General features: G+C 40.5%; 1 protein-coding gene across 1 annotated transcript; it reads left to right on the forward strand.

Moving 5' to 3' along the window:
* The first annotated feature begins 983 nt into the window (after window positions 1–983).
* inpp5e (inositol polyphosphate-5-phosphatase E) lies at window positions 984–16,914 on the forward strand. The gene is made up of 10 exons (XM_062959285.1): window positions 984–1,738; window positions 2,997–3,120; window positions 4,562–4,659; window positions 6,323–6,447; window positions 8,045–8,164; window positions 10,244–10,351; window positions 10,437–10,598; window positions 12,943–13,058; window positions 13,940–14,076; window positions 15,996–16,914. The coding sequence occupies exons 1-10, from the start codon at window positions 1,131–1,133 to the stop codon at window positions 16,126–16,128; spliced, it is 1,731 nt and encodes a 576-aa protein (XP_062815355.1). The 5' UTR covers window positions 984–1,130; the 3' UTR covers window positions 16,129–16,914.
* Window positions 16,915–17,065: the final 151 nt, after the last annotated feature.

Here is a 17,065-nt window from a genome sequence, read left to right on the forward strand (position 1 = left end):
ATGATAATAATAATAGTAACACTAATAATAATAATAACAATAATCATATCAATGGTAGTAATAATAGTAATAATGATGGTAATAATTGTAGTAATAATAGTGGTAGTAATAATGAGGATTATAATGGCAATAATAATGATAATAACATTATAATCATTATCATCATCATCATCATCTTTATCATCATCTCCCCATAGGGACTCAAGGTGGCTTACAATAACATCATTGTTGTTTTGTTGTTGTTGCTGCCGTTGTTATTGTTGTTGTTATTATTATTAATTCCATTGGGAATTGAGGCAGCTTAGTATTATTATTAGTGTTATTATTATTCAGCCTTTCTCTCCATAGGGAATCAAGATATCTTACAATAATATTATTATTATTATTATTATTATTATTATTATTATTATTATTTACCCAGCATTTCTCCCCATAGAGACTCAAGGTGTCTTACAATAGCATCATCATTATATTATTATTATTGTATGACACAGCAAACAAGATAGACATGCTGGATTTCGTTTCACAAAATCACAAGTCGAACACTTCCCAAGTGTCTAGGACTGTGTGATGTATTTTCGGATGGTGCGCGCAGATCCCAGTAGGGTGGCCTTTTGCAGCTGGCAGATCATAATTTTGTCAATGTCTGTTGTTTCCAAATGCAGGCTGAGATTATTATTATTATTATTGTTATTATTATTATTATTTATTCTGACCCACTTTTCTCCCTGTAGAGACTTAATGCAGTTTACAATAATGTTATTATTGTTGTTGTCATAATCATCGTATTTATTTTTACTCCTGCCTTTCTCTCCATAGGGACTCAAGTGAGGCTTTCGGTGAACCGACACAACCCAATCACTTTAAAAACATGGCAAGTACAAAAGTAAAATAAAAAACAATTAAGCATTTGAGTCATGCGTACAAAATACAGTTAAGACGCAATAAAAAAGACTGGTACCGTTTTATTGTATTTTATAGGTGGTGACCTGCGACCTGTGTTTGCGTTCCCTCCAGACTTTGGTATTTTGAGGCTCCCCAATTGGAAACATGCCAATTCGAAATATTTCCAGGGCAGTGCTGCTGACTCCCTTGTAGCTGGCAAACCCGATGGATCCTCACCCAGAACCATGGAGCCCAACCGTAGCACCGGGGGTCAAGCCCCACAAAACGTGTCCCCGAGGGTCTGCAGCGCAGGGAAAGAGACAGGGGACAGCCTTGACCTCCTCTCCAAGCACTCCTTGGTCAACCATCAGTTGAATTTTCTCCCCAAAGAGTCCCAAACCTGCACTGATTTGAACTCCGTTGCCCAGAAACCGAGGCTCGAGCGGACCTCGTCTCTTGACGAACTCATCTGGCGGCGGCGGCGACTCTTCAGGATGAGCCAGGACAGTTTGCGGGACCCCGCCAGGATGGGCTCCTTGAACGGCTCCCTCGAGGACTCCCAGGGCCGGTTGCCTACTCCCCGGCCCACCCAGCCACCTCCTCTACCGGAGCTGGAGGGCTCCTTCTCGGCACTGAGGACAACTAATAGGATCGACCCGGATTCCGGGGATTACCACCGGCTTTGCTCCGGGGCCTCCTTTCCGAGAGCGAGCAGCAGCTGGAGTGACAGCCAGCTCCACAGCCGAGGAGGGATGGTGTGCGACGGCTACGGCGCCTCCTCCTCCTCCGCCGCCTCCATGAAGTCCTCCTTCAGCCTGCTGACCCCCATCCGCGTCAGGGATGTGCGGAACAGGTAGGGAGCCCGGCATCGGGTTGACCTTTGGGGTCGTTTTGGTTCGGATACAGGCCAGCAGATCGCAGACATTAGAGCCTGGGTAGCATTGGTCCAGAAGGCCTGATTCGAGAGTCTTCCAAACTAAAGATTAGACGCCTGTGGCAATATGAGTTGAGACCAGCATTTTGAGATTCTTGGAGTCTTACGTTCACCTGTGGGGGTGGTTTTGGTTTGGATATAGGCCAGCAGTTCCCAGACATTAGAGCCCAGGTGGCGTTGGTCCAGAAAGCGCAGTGAGAGAGTCTTCAATAATAATAATAATAATAATAATAATAATAATAATAATAATAATAATAGAACTTCAAAGACTCTGGCAGAAATCAGTACAGGTGGTCCCGGTGGTGATTGGCACATTGGGTGCCGTGCCAAAAGATCTCAGCCAGCATTTGGAAACAATAGACATTGGCAAAATTACGATCTGCCAACTGCAAAAGGCCACCCTACTGGGATCTGCACGCATCATCGGAAAATACATCACACAGTCCTAGACACTTGGGAAGTGTTCGACTTGTGATTTTGTGAAACGAAATCCAGCATATCTATCTTGTTTGCTGTGACATAATAATAATAATAATAATAATAATAATAATAGTGTGATCCAATGCAACAGTCAGCAGAGTGTCTGCTGTGAACTCATCTTGTTGTGTTTCTAATAATAATAATAATAATATCCTGTTTTCTCTCTCTAAAAAAGAGATTCAAGGTGTCTTACATTAGTCTTCCCAAACATCAGAGGGCCAAAAATTAGAGTTGAGATCGGAATTTAGATATATTCTTGGAGTCTCATGTCTTTTGGGGTGGTTTTGGTTGGGATACCCAAGTGATCTTGGGCCGGAAGGACTAGTTAATATAGAAATACCTTGAGGACCACAGGCCTTATGGCTATATGAGTCTATTCTGACTAATTTACATCTAAAGAACAAGTCAGAGAAGATGTTCTGTGTGTGATTCAATGGAAACTCTGCAGATTTCCCTAGCAGTAGTAAACATTCAGGCTGATAGCACATTACCTCATCTAAATGTTTATATTTTTATTTGTTTGTATGCGAATGGCCAGTGTTCCAGGCATTAATAAACAACAGTCGTGTCTGTAGGATAAATGAGGGATGATCCTTTAGAACCAGAAGATAGTACATGTGATAGTAACCTTGTTGTGGAAGGGCAGGGTAGAAGAGGAATCATTTTGTCAGAACAGATTCTCCTCTTTGTTTCTTAGAAGTTATTTGGAAGGCAGCCTTCTTGCCAGCGGGGCCCTTTTGGGAGCGGAAGAACTCAACCGGTATTTCCCCGACCGTCGCATCGGCATCTTTGTGGCCACATGGAACATGCAGGGACAGAAGGTGAGGGAAGTGCCGTTTCGTGTCTATCTATTATCCACACCTTGTGAGTTTGGGTCTTAAACAGAGCTGCAGAGTTTGTGGTTATTTGGGGAGCAGAAGAGCTGGGGAAAGGATTCTGAATCCCACAGGGATGCCATCTGATTTGGGGAGGCATTCACAAAAGAGTACTTAAGTGGGGTTTTATTTTTTATTTTTTTACATTCTTTATAGTTCTAGTGGCCTTCTATATACCCTGTTTCCCCGAAAATAAGACAGTGTCTTATATTAATTTTTGCTACCAAAGGTGCGCTAGGTCTTATTTTCAGGGGATGTGTTATTTTTCCACAAAGATGAATTCACATTTATGGTTGAATTTTTAAAAATGAAATTTTATTATCTACTGTACAGTCGTTGTCATCACAAAACAGCATAACCAAACTGAATCCTTTCAAGAATTTCTATATTATATTTTATTGCTATACTGTTTTTAAAATTATTGTTTTAAATTTCTGTTTGTATGTAAATTTATGTTGTTGTTGTTTGGCTTATCCCTGTGTAAGCTGCCCTGAGTCCCTTCTGGGAGATGGAGGTGGGATACAAGAATAAAGTTATGATATTATTATTATTTCTTGTTACTACCTTTATTTCCGTGTACAACAATCTATGGTATGTACATTTACCGATCCTGCATGCTTCCAAACAAAAACTTTACTAGGTCTTACTTTCGAGGGAGGCCTTATATTTAGCAATTCAGCAAAACCTCTACTAGGTCTTATTTTCTGGGGATGTCTTATTTTCAGGGCAACAGGGTATATATGTGGCTGGAGTTACACTTAAAGAATGTACCTTTTCCGACTTACCTACAGATTAAACATAAGAACAAACCTACAGAACTTAATCTTGTTCGTAACTTGGAAACTGCCTGTATATGTCACCAGGGGTGGGGGGGGGGGGAGATCAGGATTTTAGAGAGGCTTGAGAGGTTGGCATAGCCAAACAAAGTGTGGGAACTATTGGTCTAAATCAGGGGTCCCCAAACTAAGGCCCAGGGGCCGGATGCGGCCCTCCAAGGTCATTTACCTGGCCCCCGCCCTCAGTTTTAGACTTAGGCTCACCAAAGTCAGAAATGACTTGAAGGCACACAACAACAACAATCCTAATTAACTTGACTATCTCATTGGCCAGAAGCAGGCCCACACTTCCCAATGAAATCCTGATAGGTTTATGTTGGTTAATTTTTTTTTAAAAAAATGTAATGTTCTTTTGTTGTTGTTCTTGTTGTTTTTGCACCACAAATAAGACATGTGCATTGTGCATAGGAATTTGTTCGTATTTTTTTTCAAATGATAATTTGGCCCCTCAACAGTCTGAGGGCCATAAACCGGCCCTCCACTTAAAAAGTTTGAGGACCCCTGGTCTAAATGTTGCCCTACAATTGGACAATGCTTTCCTCTCCTCTCAGGAGCTGCCAGAGGTGCTGGACGACTTCCTTTTGCCCTCGGAGCCTGACTATGCCCAGGACATGTATGTCATAGGGATCCAGGAAGGCTGTCCGGACAGGTATGGCGAAAGAGGATGCTTCCTGGTTGTATGAAGGGCTTTCGAGCCCCCGTCTGCTGTGTATTTGTTTAGGTTTCCAATCAGCCCAAACCCTCCTCTCTTTTTGTGGACCAGATCTCCTTGAACCCGAGTTTCTCTCCTTGGATAGCTTTGCCTTTTGGGTTAGCAAGATGTCCCCCCTTTCCTTTCTCAGTCCAGGCGCTCTTTAGTCATTGGATTATGAGCTGCTCAAGGCCCTAAAGGTATTACAGTCTCAAGAGGTCCTATTGCATTCTGTAACCTTGGGATTTCATAACAGTTTGTGTTGTCGAAAGCTCTCCTGGCTGGAATCACTGGGTTGCGGTGAGTTTTCCGGGCTGTATGACCATGTCCCAGAAGCATTCTCTCCTGACATTTCACCCACATCTATGGCAAGCATTCTGAGAGGTTGTGAGGTCTGTTGGAAACGAGGCAACTGGGGTTTATATATCCGTAGAAGGTCCAGGGTGGGAGAAAGAACTCTTGTCTGTTGGAGATTATATCGATGACGGGAGAGATAACACCAAGAGAGATCCTTTGAGAGGCCAAAAAGTCCGGTTTATTATTTTCAGCTGAGTCTCTGGAAGTGGAATCTCTTCCAAAAGCAAAGCAGAGCCCCGATCAAGACGTTGGCATTGCCTTTTATACATTTTCAGACAAAGAACATGCTTCTACATACATCTCGTCATTAGTACGTCACTTCACATGCTTACATACATGGGCATAAATATGCACGATCAGCATTTTCCTATCTAAGCACTCTAAAAGCCTGTAGCAAGTCACAGACACCACGGCTCAGCTATAGTACATTAATCAGGGGCCTTGTCAAGAAGTCTGCCCTCCCTCTTAGCTGTACTAGGAACCAATTCACACTGGAATATATAGATAACAGGCCCCCCTTCAACCAGCTTGTACATTTAGACAGAATCTAACACACAGAGAGTCTGATTTTTCTACATTTCAGTGCTTCTAATGTGCATACAATATATGTCTAAAAATCCATATTTTCCATTTCCTCATCAGAGACAAGTGTGAGTGTTTGCAATTGGCCAGCTTGATTAGCATTGAATGGCCTTGCAGCTTCAAAGCTTGGCTGCTTCCTGCCTGCCTGTTCTTTCTCCCACCCTGGATATCATTCCATAGACCTATAAACCCCGCTTGTCTAGTTTCCAACAGACCTCACAACCTCTGGGGATGCCTGCCATAGATGTGGGCGAAATGTCATGAGAGAATGCTTCTGCAACATGGCTATACAGCCCGGAAATGCACAACAACCCAGTGATTCTGGCCATGAAAGCCTTCAACAACATAATAATAATCTTGGCTTGTGGGTTCATCTGTCACCAAGGACCCATAATGCATAATTGTCTTGCTATCTGTGCAGTGGGTTCAAATGATAGGAAAGGAGATTCCACTTGAACGTTAGGAAGGTTTTCCTGACCTTTGTAATCACTGCCTTGGAGTGTGGTGGAAGCTCCTCTTATGGAGGCTTTTAAACAGAGGCTGAATAGTCATCTGTCAGGGGTGCTTTGATTGTGCTTTTCCTGCATAATGGCAGAAAGAAGGGTTGGACTGGATGGCCATTGGAGATCTCTTCCAACTCTGAAAGGCCAGAGGGTGATGACGTTCCCCTTTGCTTTGCCAGGCGCGAGTGGGAGATCCGCTTGCAGGAGACGCTGGGCCCGCATTACGTCCTGTTCTACGCCGCAGCCCATGGCGTTCTTTACCTGTCTGTCTTCCTGAGGAGAGACCTCATCTGGTTCTGCTCAGGTAAGGCCTTGTTATTAACTGGACCTTTTCAATGGCTCTGAATCAGGCATGGGCAAACTTCGTCCCTCCAGGCGTATTGGACTTCAACTCCCAAAATTCTTAAAAGCCGGTAGGCTGTTGGGCAGGGGTCCCCAAACTAAGGCCCGGGGGCCGGATGCGGCCCTCCAAGGTCATTTACCTGGCCCCCGCCCTCATTTATAATATAATATTTTTATATCAGTTTTAATAATATAATATACTAGCTGTGCCCGGCCACGCGTTGCTGTGGCAAAGTGGTGGTGGTATTGGTTAAAAATTGTTGTGTAATTTTTATTTGACGTTATTTGCAATTTTTTATTAATTTTATTGTAAGTTATATTTTTATTTATTATATTTTATTATTTTCTTGTATTATTTTTAGTTATTTTCTGTTATTATCGTATTTTATTGTATTAATTTTTAGTGTTTTTTTTTAGGTAAAGGTTTTTTATTTTTTGAAAAGCTTCTAATATATTAATACATACAATGGTGTGTAAACAGAACATTTGTGTAAAAGTGCTCAATAAACAAAACAAAAAAATCAAAGGCACCCCAACACAAAAATAAATCCAATACTGTTGCAAACCTTGACAAAGTTTGGCCTATGGAACTGGCTGCATTTGTAATGTTTTTTATTATTTTTTATTGGGTTGCTAGGAGACCAAGTTGGAGGAGCTTGGCCTTCTAACTGGCAGCAATTGGATAAAAGCAATTATTCCTCTCTCTCTAATTAGGACTTTATTTTTCTTTTCTTTTTGTTGTATCAACCTAGAGGCGTGGATGATGGGTTGTGTTGTCAAATTTCGAGGTTGGGGGGCCTGTAGTTTTGTTGTTTTGTGGGTCGCCATGATGCCATCACTCTTTTATATATAGATTGTATATACATATGATATTGATAATAATATTATCATTTTATACAATATAATACTACTACTAATAATACCATATAATAATATTAATAATATGTTATATATTACATATAATATTACAATATAGTGGTATAGTTCAATATAGTAATATATAATGCTAACATTGTGCTATGCTAATAATATAATACATCGTATGTACATACAGCTGCTCTGAGTCCCCTTTGGGGTGAGAAGGGCGGGATATAAATGTAGTAGATACATGCAGTAAATGAATAAATAAATAATTTTAGACTTAGGCTCCCCCTGAGTCTGAAATGACTTGAAGGCACACAACAACAACAATCCTAATTAACTTGACTATCTCATTGGCCAGAAGCAGGCCCACACTTCCTATTGAAATCCTGATAGTTTTATGTTGGTTAAAATTGTTTTGATTTTTAAATATTGTATTGCTCTTTCATTGTTATTGTTGATGTTGTTTTGCAATACAAATAAGATATGTGCAGTGTGCATAGGAATTTGTTCGGTTTTTTTTTTTCAAATGATAATTCGGCCCCTCCACAGTCTGAAGGATTGTGGGCCGGCCCTCTGCTTCAAAAGTTTGAGGATCCCTGCTGTTGGGACTTAGCCAGACCACAGAAAGTAAGATCCAGTTCTGAGGTTCTATATTCACAACTCTTCTCTTTCTGTTTCTTTCTCTCTCCTCCCAGAGGTGGAATTTGCCACAGTGACAACCCGCATTGTGTCCCAAATCAAAACGAAAGGGGCCCTCGGCGTTTGCTTCACTTTCTTCGGCACGTCCTTCCTTTTCATCACATCCCATTTCACGTGTGAGTACTTCCCTGCTTGCGTGTGGCCAGATCTTGGTAATATTCCTCGTCTTCCAGCACTGTTTGTCCCTAAAAGGTCCAGAAATGGCTAAACATTGACCTACTGTGACAATAATAATAATAATAATGATAATAATAATAATAATAATAATAATAATAATAATAATAGGATCTGCGTACATCATCCAAAAATACATCACACAGTCCTAAACGCTTGGGAAGTGTTCGACTTGTGATTTTGTGATACGAAATCCAGCATGTCTATCTTGTTTGCTGTGTCATACAATGATGATGATGATGATAATAATAATAATAATAATAACACAACACACCAGACATCACAGTTGTGGAAAAGAACAAGGTCTGGATCATTGATGTTGCCATCCCAGGTGACAGTTGCATTGACGAAAAACAACAGGAAAAACTCAGCCGCTCTCAGGACCTCAAGATTGAACTTCAAAGACTCTGGCAGAAACCAGTGTAGGTGGTCCCGGTGGTGATGGGCACACTGGGTGCCATGCCAAAAGATCTCAGCCGGCATTTGGAAACAATAGACATTGACAAAATCACAATCTGCCAACTGCAAAAGGCCACCCGGCTGGGATCTGCGCGCATCATCTGAAAATACATCACACAGTCCTAGACACTTGGGAAGTGTTCAACTTGTGATTTTGTGATACGAAATCCAGCATATCTATCTTGTTTGCTGTGACATAGAATGATGATAATAATAATAATAATAATCATCATCATCATCATAATAATCATAATAATAATAATATACATCACACAGTCCTAGACACTTGGGAAGTGTTCAACTTGTGATTTTGTGATACAAAATCCAGCATATCTATCTTGTTTGCTGTGTCACACAATGATAATAATAATATAAGTTTATTTTTGTACCCCGCCTCCATCTCTCTGAATGGACTCGGGACAGCTTACATATGGCACAAGGTGCCTAAAACAACGCATAAAATAAACACACAGTGGTGCAGTGTGTTAAAACGATGAGTTGCTGAACTTGTGGACCAAAAGGTCTCAGGTTCAAATCCGGGGAGTTGGCTGAGCACCCGCTGTTAGCCCCAGCTTCTGCCAAGCTAGCGGTGTGAAAACATGCAAATGTGAGTAGATCAATAGGTATGGCGGGAAGGTAACGGCACTCCATGCAGTCATGCCAGTGGTCACATGACCTTGGAGGTGTCTAGAGACCTTCCTGCTGGAGCAGTACCTATTGATCTACTCACATTTGCGTGTTTCCAAACTGCTAGGTTGGAAGAAGCTGGGGCTAATAGTGGGAGCTCACCCCGCTCCCTAGATTCGAATCTCTGACCTTTCTGTCAGCAAATTCAACAGCTCAGTGGTCTAACCCACTGCGTCACTGTGAATGTTGAATAAAATGTAATATCCCCTTTCTTTGTGTAACCAATGTAGCTATAGTCTCTGTGTGTATCTTCTTTCTCTGTATACTCTCTTTCACTGAAAACGGAATCAAAGAACCATTGTAAAAGTATTTAAGACACTACTAAGCGTATTTATCAGGAGGATTTCATTGTCGGACTCCCCCGGTCACTTTCTGCCGTTGGATAAAGTCCGTTTTGTCAGAGTTTTATATTATTTAGGTCATTTCTTATGTGAAAATGGATAAGTGTTTGTAAGAATCATGTCCTATCCATGTATGACCAGCAGCAATCAAGACACCTGCTAAATATTAATAGAGACTGAGTAAATCTTGTGTTAGTGAATGTGAATGTTATTGTGAAGGTAATGGTGATGATGATGGTGGTGGTGGTGGTGATGGTGATGGTGTTGCTATGGGAAAGCTGTTGGTGTGGAGCTGGAGAAAGCTTGAAGATAACATTTTGTTTCGCCGGTTGAAAGCTGCTGATAAAAGCCAAGGACTGTTATGTTTGTATATATTTTCATATGAATCTTTCTTTACTAAAAGACAGTTTGTTTTGGGGTTTTCTCCTTGGACGAAGGGTGCAGCTTCCGCAGAAGGGGTTGAATGTTTGGAACCCCAGTTTGATAGCTGCGACATGTTTCTGTCCCATCACGACTTGTCTTCTTTCCTTCCAGCGGGAGATGGCAAAGTGTATGAGAGGGTCCTGGATTACAACAAGACCATCCAGGCGCTCGCTCTGCCCAAAAACCTTCCCGACACCAACCCATATCGCTCCAGTTCGGGTGAGCGTCAATATTTCTTTCAATTATTATAGAAGGCTCCATCCCCAAACTTGTTCTCAGTTGTGATGTCTGTTTGGCTCCGCAGGGGACGTCACGACCCGCTTCGACAATGTCTTCTGGTTCGGGGACTTCAACTTCCGCCTGAACGAGAACCGGGAGGCCGTGGAGCAGATCCTCAGCCAGGGCCCCAAAGCAGACATAGCCAAGCTGCTGGAGTACGACCAGCTCTTGAAGGAAATGGACAAGGGTAAGGACAGGCCTCTCGGGTATGTTATGTTGATGGGTGTTGCACCTCAGCACTGATTCACCTTGCTCTTAACACACACTCCACCCCAGCAGACTTGGGTATTTTTTTTCAGTTTATTGATAAAAGATAGCAAAATCTTAATAAAAAGCAGTAAAGAAAGCAGTAATCCAATTGCAAAGGCAATCTGCAGAATATAGTTCAAAGTCTCTGTAGAATATAGTTCAAAGTCTCTAATATAGCAAATCAGTCCTGAAAAACAAGATAGCATGAACTTCAAAATACAATCCAAACACAGAATCTAGGCAGGAACAAAAACAAGAATCTTTTTCCATGAGCAGAGACAAGGCAGGAGTTAAGCCTCCCAAAACCAACGTTGCTTCGTCTGAAAATCTTTTCCTGTTTCACCCTATTTAACCATGCTTACAAGCTAAGAAAGCATTCCTCTGACCTTGGGTTCCAACACGTTTACTAGCGATTCTCACAGAACGCCTGGGATGAACTCTTTAACTTAACCTTGTGTCTCTATCTAAGGAAAACTCCTCTGACTTGCTGCCCGAGCCACCTGGACTTTGTTGGGTTTTTTTAAAAAAATATATTTTTTATTGAAGTTTTACCTTATAAGAGTAAATTAACACCAAAAGAGTGAGAACATTTGTATAGAAAGTAGGAAAACTGCGATTAAAAAAGGATCAAAAAGGAAGAGAGAAAAAAAAACCCCAAAACAAAGCTAAAGTGTCCATATATATATATATATATACATATATACATATATATATCGCCATTTGTTCAGATTATATATATATATATTTATATATATATATATATATATATATATATATATATATATATAATCTGAACAAATGGCGATATAAAAATGCAAAAGAACTTGGCAAAGAAACACACCAAAAAGCAAAAGCAAAAAAGTATTAGCACTGGCATTAAACACTTCGAGTAAAATCGCTAGGTTAGAAGCAGCTGACACTGGTAATGTTCTAACAAAGAACTGCCAAAAACTGTTAAAGTTAAACTAAACAATCATTGTTGTTCCATAATAATAATACTATTAGTCAGGATTTCCAAGCAGTATGTCATCATTTGGTTAACAGAGAGATATAGAAGAATAATATAACATGCATTTATGATGTCTATATTTAATTAAGGCTAGTAATAAATCATGTTCTTACTCCTAGAATAGTATATTTTTGCTTTTTAGTACATTAAAAATACTTTTTAATGTATTTCCTTAGATGGTAGAATAGAAATGCCTGCATTTCAGGCAGAATTATCCTATGGTCTGTTGTATCACTTTTTTATTTTAGGAATGTTCTTTTATTATATAAAATAAAGCATAATAAATTATAATATGCAGGCAGTGAGTCAGACCATTTCTACAAATATATAGACTAGGATGTCTTAATGAAAATACCAATGTTGAATCCATCCTGTTCTAATTATACTATCTATTGTTCCAGAGGTCATCAATTAAACAGTCTAGCTCCCTGCTTTTCCAGTAAAGCACTCCAATAAGATCTCCATGCTTATTCAGATATTCCCAGGAATATAACAATTTCTCCATAAATATGCTCAGTTAGTTTTCTATTTTGCACAAGGTCCACCTGGACTTTGTTGATGTTCAGAATCTGGTGAAAGGTCACCCTTATCACTAACTTCAGCTTCCCTTTCTGACAATTCAGAGCCTTCAACATTTCCTTGGTTAACCTGCATAAACCCAAATTCCCCTTCATCATCAGATAGAACCACAACACTGGGTTAGAAGAGTAAGCACACAACACCAGTTCTTCCTTAACTCTCCTTTTTTCTCCTCTCCTTCCTTCTATCCCTCCAAAATAGAGGGAATCCTCTCCACTCCCTTCCTGCTCTGAGCCCATTGGTTGCCTTGAGCCAAGTCCCACTCAACAGCTAGGCAGACAGAACTCAAGTGAACTGATGCAATCAGTAATGCACAAACACTTGTGTCTGGATACTCCCTAGTTCCAGACACACATCAAGGTCATCATAGCTTCTTGGCAATTAACTCTTTCCACACTATGGCACATCCTGGATGATGCAATCAGTTGCAATACAAGCAAGACACAAATTGCATTTAAACACTATCAATACACAAATCCCACATTAACTGACAACTCTCCTTTGAATAAATCTTGACCAGAAAACTTCGAGAGAGGGTTGCCTTAGGGTCGCTCTCAATCTGAAACGCCTTGAAGGCATACGGCTAGTTCAAAACCTGCTGTAGAAATAACTGTGATGTCCTGGGCTAAAAAGACACTCTGAAGGTTTGGTGGCTGGAGAAAATACTGACCAGCGACTTGACTTCTCTCCCAAGGTTCCATCTTCAAGGGGTTCCAAGAGGCGCCCATCCTTTTCCGCCCTTCGTACAAGTTTGATGTCGGGCTGGACTCCTACGACTCGACCTCCAAGCAGAGGACGCCCTCGTATACGGTGAGGAGACACGTGACAATATAGGCATCCCGTTGGGGAACTTTGCATGTTCTAGACCAGTCATGGGCAAAGTTGGGCCCTCCAGGTCTTTTGGACTACAACTCCCACCATTCCTAACAGCCTCGGGCCCTTTCCTTTTCCCCCTCAGCCACTTAAGCTTATGAGACGATCTCATAAGACCATAGGTAAGCAAAGAGCCCTCCAGACTATTTAGATGGTTTCATAGGACCATAGGTAAGGAAAGTGACCTCCAAAAGCCATCTAGATGGTCTCATAAGGCCATAGCTAAGCAAAGAGACCTCCAAAGACCATTTAGATGATCTCATAAGACCATAGGTAGGCAAAGAGACCTTCAGAGACCATCTAGATGATATCATAAGACCATTGGTAAAGAAAGGAACCCTCAAAGGTCATCTAGACGGTCTCATAAGGCCGTAGCTAAGCATAGAGACCTCCAAAGACCATCTAGATGCCTCATAAGACCATAGGTAAGGAAAGGGACCCTCAAAGGTCATCTAGATAGTCTCATAGGACCATAGGTAAGGAAAGAGATCTCTAAACCCCATCTAGATGGTCTCATAGGACCATAGCTAAGCAAAGAGACCTCCAAAGACTATCTAGATGATCTCATAAGACCATAGGTAAGTAAAGAGACCTCCAAAGACCATCTAGACAATCTCATAAGACCATAGGTAAGTAGAGACCTCCAAAAACCATCTAGATGGTCTCATAAGGCCGTAGTTAAGCAAAGAGACCTCCAAAGACCATCTACGGCCCGCGGGCCGTAGTTTGGGGACCCCTGGTTCAGAACATGCAAGTTAATGTTTCCCTTTGAGTTCTTTCCATCCGTGGCTTGCTCATATCTCCTTCTGTCTCGCCAGGACCGTGTCATCCACCGAAGCCGCCACAAGGACGACATCCATGCCGTGAAATACTCCTCCTGCCTTGGCATCAAGACCTCCGACCACCGTCCAGTCTATGGGCTGTTTCGGGTCAGAATCAGACCCGGAAGAGACAAGTTAGTTTTACAGTTATTTTTTTTTATCGTGTCAGAAGCGAACCGAGGGGACAGATTGTAATGTATCTGAAAACACAAAGTTAAAAAAAAACACAACAACAACTTGGCATGATACTAAATGTCCTTTGACGAATAGCTGGCCACTAGGAGTGCCTCTGGTGTTGCTGTAAGAAGGTCCTCCATAGTGCATGTGTTTATTTATTTGTTTGTTTATTTACTACATTTATATCCTGCCCTTCTCACCCCGAAGGGGACTCAGAGCGGCTTGCCAATCAAATGTACATACAATATATTATTAGCATAGCACAATATAAGCATTAAATTACTATATTGTACTATGTCATTATACTGTAATATTATTAGTAATATTACATGTAATATATATAATTAATATTATCATATTGTATTATTAGTATAATATTGTATTACAGTAGAGTCTCACTTATCCAACATAAACGGGCCGTCAGAATGTTGGATAAGTGAATATGTTGGATAATAAGGAGAGATTAAGAAAAAGCCTATTAAACATCAAAATAGGTTATGATTTTACAAGTTAAGCACCAAAACATCATGTTATACAACAAATTTGACAGAAAAAGTAGTTCATTACACATTAATGCTATGTAGTAATTACTGTATTTATGAATTTAGCACCAAAATATCATGATATATTGAAAACATTGACTACAAAAATGCGTTGGATAAACCAGAACGTTGGATAAGTGAGTGTTGGATAAGTAAGACTCTACTGTACATTATAATATAATTATCAATATTATATGTATATACAATATATTATATGTTTATAAATTATTGTATTATATTGTGTGTGTATATATATGTATATGTGTGTGTGTATACACAGTATAGTCTCACTTATCCAAGCCTCGCTTATCCAAGGTTCTGGATTATCCAAGGCATTTTTGTAGTCAATGTTTTCAATATATCGTGATATTTTGGTGCTAAATTCGTAAATACAGTAATTACAACATAACATGACTGTGTATTGAACTACCTTTTCTGTCAAATTTGTTGTATAACATGATGTTTTGGTGCTTAATTTGTAAAATCATAACCTAATTTGATGTTTAATAGGCTTTTCCTTAATCTCTCCTTATTATCCAAGATATTCGCTTATCCAAGGTTCTGCCCACCCGTTTATGTTGGATAAGTGAGACTCTACTGTACTACTATTATTATTGCAAGTACAAAAATGACACATTATTATTATTATTATTATTATTATTATTATTATTACTACTACTATTACTATTGTAGATACAAACAATGGCACCATTCTATTATTGTTGCTGTTATAAGTACAAAAATGGCACCATATTATTATTACTACTATTGTAACTACAAAAATGATACCATATTATTACTACTACTACTACTACTATTACTATTATAAATACAAAATGGCACAATTCCATTGTTGTTGTTCTAAGTACAAAAATGACACATTATTATTATTATTATTACTACAGTACTACTATTACTATTGTAAATACAAAAAATGGCACCATTCTATTTTTGTTGTTGCAAGAATAAAAATGACACCATATTATTACTACTACTACTACTACTATTACTATTAGCTTATCCAAGGTTCTGCCGGCCCATTTATCTTGGATAAGTGAGACTCTACTGTATATGGATGGATGGATGGTTTGGACAGCATAGGAAAGGGTTACTACCCCTGCAGTATTTCCTTTACTGTCTGTACCTCTGTTCAGAAGATTATGCATGGAAAGCACCATCAAAGCACCCCCGACAGATGGCCATCCAGCCTCCAGAGGGTAGACTCCGAGGCAATGAGTTCCACTGTTGGAACTGTTCGGTCTGTCATAGTTTTATCTTGCTGCCTGTGAACATGAGTTTCTATGGCCACCTTATTGCTCTCCTGCCTTTTTCAGCATCCCGTTGGCCGCGGGGCTGTTTGACCGCGAGCTCTATTTGATCGGCATCAAGAGGCGCATCACCAGGGAGCTCCAGAAGAAGCAGGCCTTAAAGAACCAGAAAACCAGCGCCGTCTGTTCAGTTTCCTGACCTTCATGGTAGGGAAAAACAAAAGAGAGGATTTATTTCGAGGCCGAGCTTAGAAGACGGGCCTCGGTGATCGGTGGGGTTTGATCCCGAAGACAGGTTTGCATTCCTTAAAATGTTTGCTTTGGGGAGGAAAGAAAAGATAGTTCTGTCTCCTCAAATATGCCTTTTGGATGCCTATTAGTTGCATCTCTAAACTTCCATCCCAATCCGACTTGGGATGATGGTTTCCCCATTGACTTAAGTATCGGGTCCATTCACGGACAAGACGGCTTGCAGAATTCGTAGAGGTTTTCTTGATAGAAGTGATTCTGTGTGTTATCGAGGGTTGTTGTATGTTTTCCGGGCTGTCTGGCCATGTTCCAGAAGCATTCTCTCCTGACGTTTCGCCCACATCTATGGCAGGCATCCTCAGAGGTTGGGAGGTAATAATAATAATAATAATTATTTATTTATATACCGCCCTATCTCCCGGATGGGACTCAGGGCGGTTTCCGATGAGAACAACACAAACATTACATAACAATATAATAACACATTAGCTCTGAGCATGCCTGCCATAGATGTGGGCGAAACATCAGGAGAGAATACTTCTGGAACATGGCCATACAGCCCGGAAAACATACAACAACCCAGAAGTGATTTTAATTATTGACAACGGACTTGTTTCTCTCTCAAAGCAATGTTTTCAAGGATGGGATCCAATTTGTGGCCATTTCTCTTAATGCCTTTGACTCAGGCTTGTTTGTGTCCTTTGAACGTATAAAAAGAGGAGCCATGTTCTTCAAATGTATTTCGAGTTATTTCCCCCGGTTGCACCGATCACTTAATTCTTGCAGTTTACTCTTTTAAGTCTTTTAAGTCGGCCTTTCAAATCCCTGCATGTTTCAACATCCGGCTCAGGCTTTCCTATCATTTTCCCCAGAATTTGCCTGACATC

This window comes from Anolis carolinensis, unplaced genomic scaffold (genome assembly GCF_035594765.1).
Source record: "Anolis carolinensis isolate JA03-04 unplaced genomic scaffold, rAnoCar3.1.pri scaffold_7, whole genome shotgun sequence".
NCBI classification, from domain to species: Eukaryota; Metazoa; Chordata; class Lepidosauria; order Squamata; family Dactyloidae; genus Anolis; species Anolis carolinensis.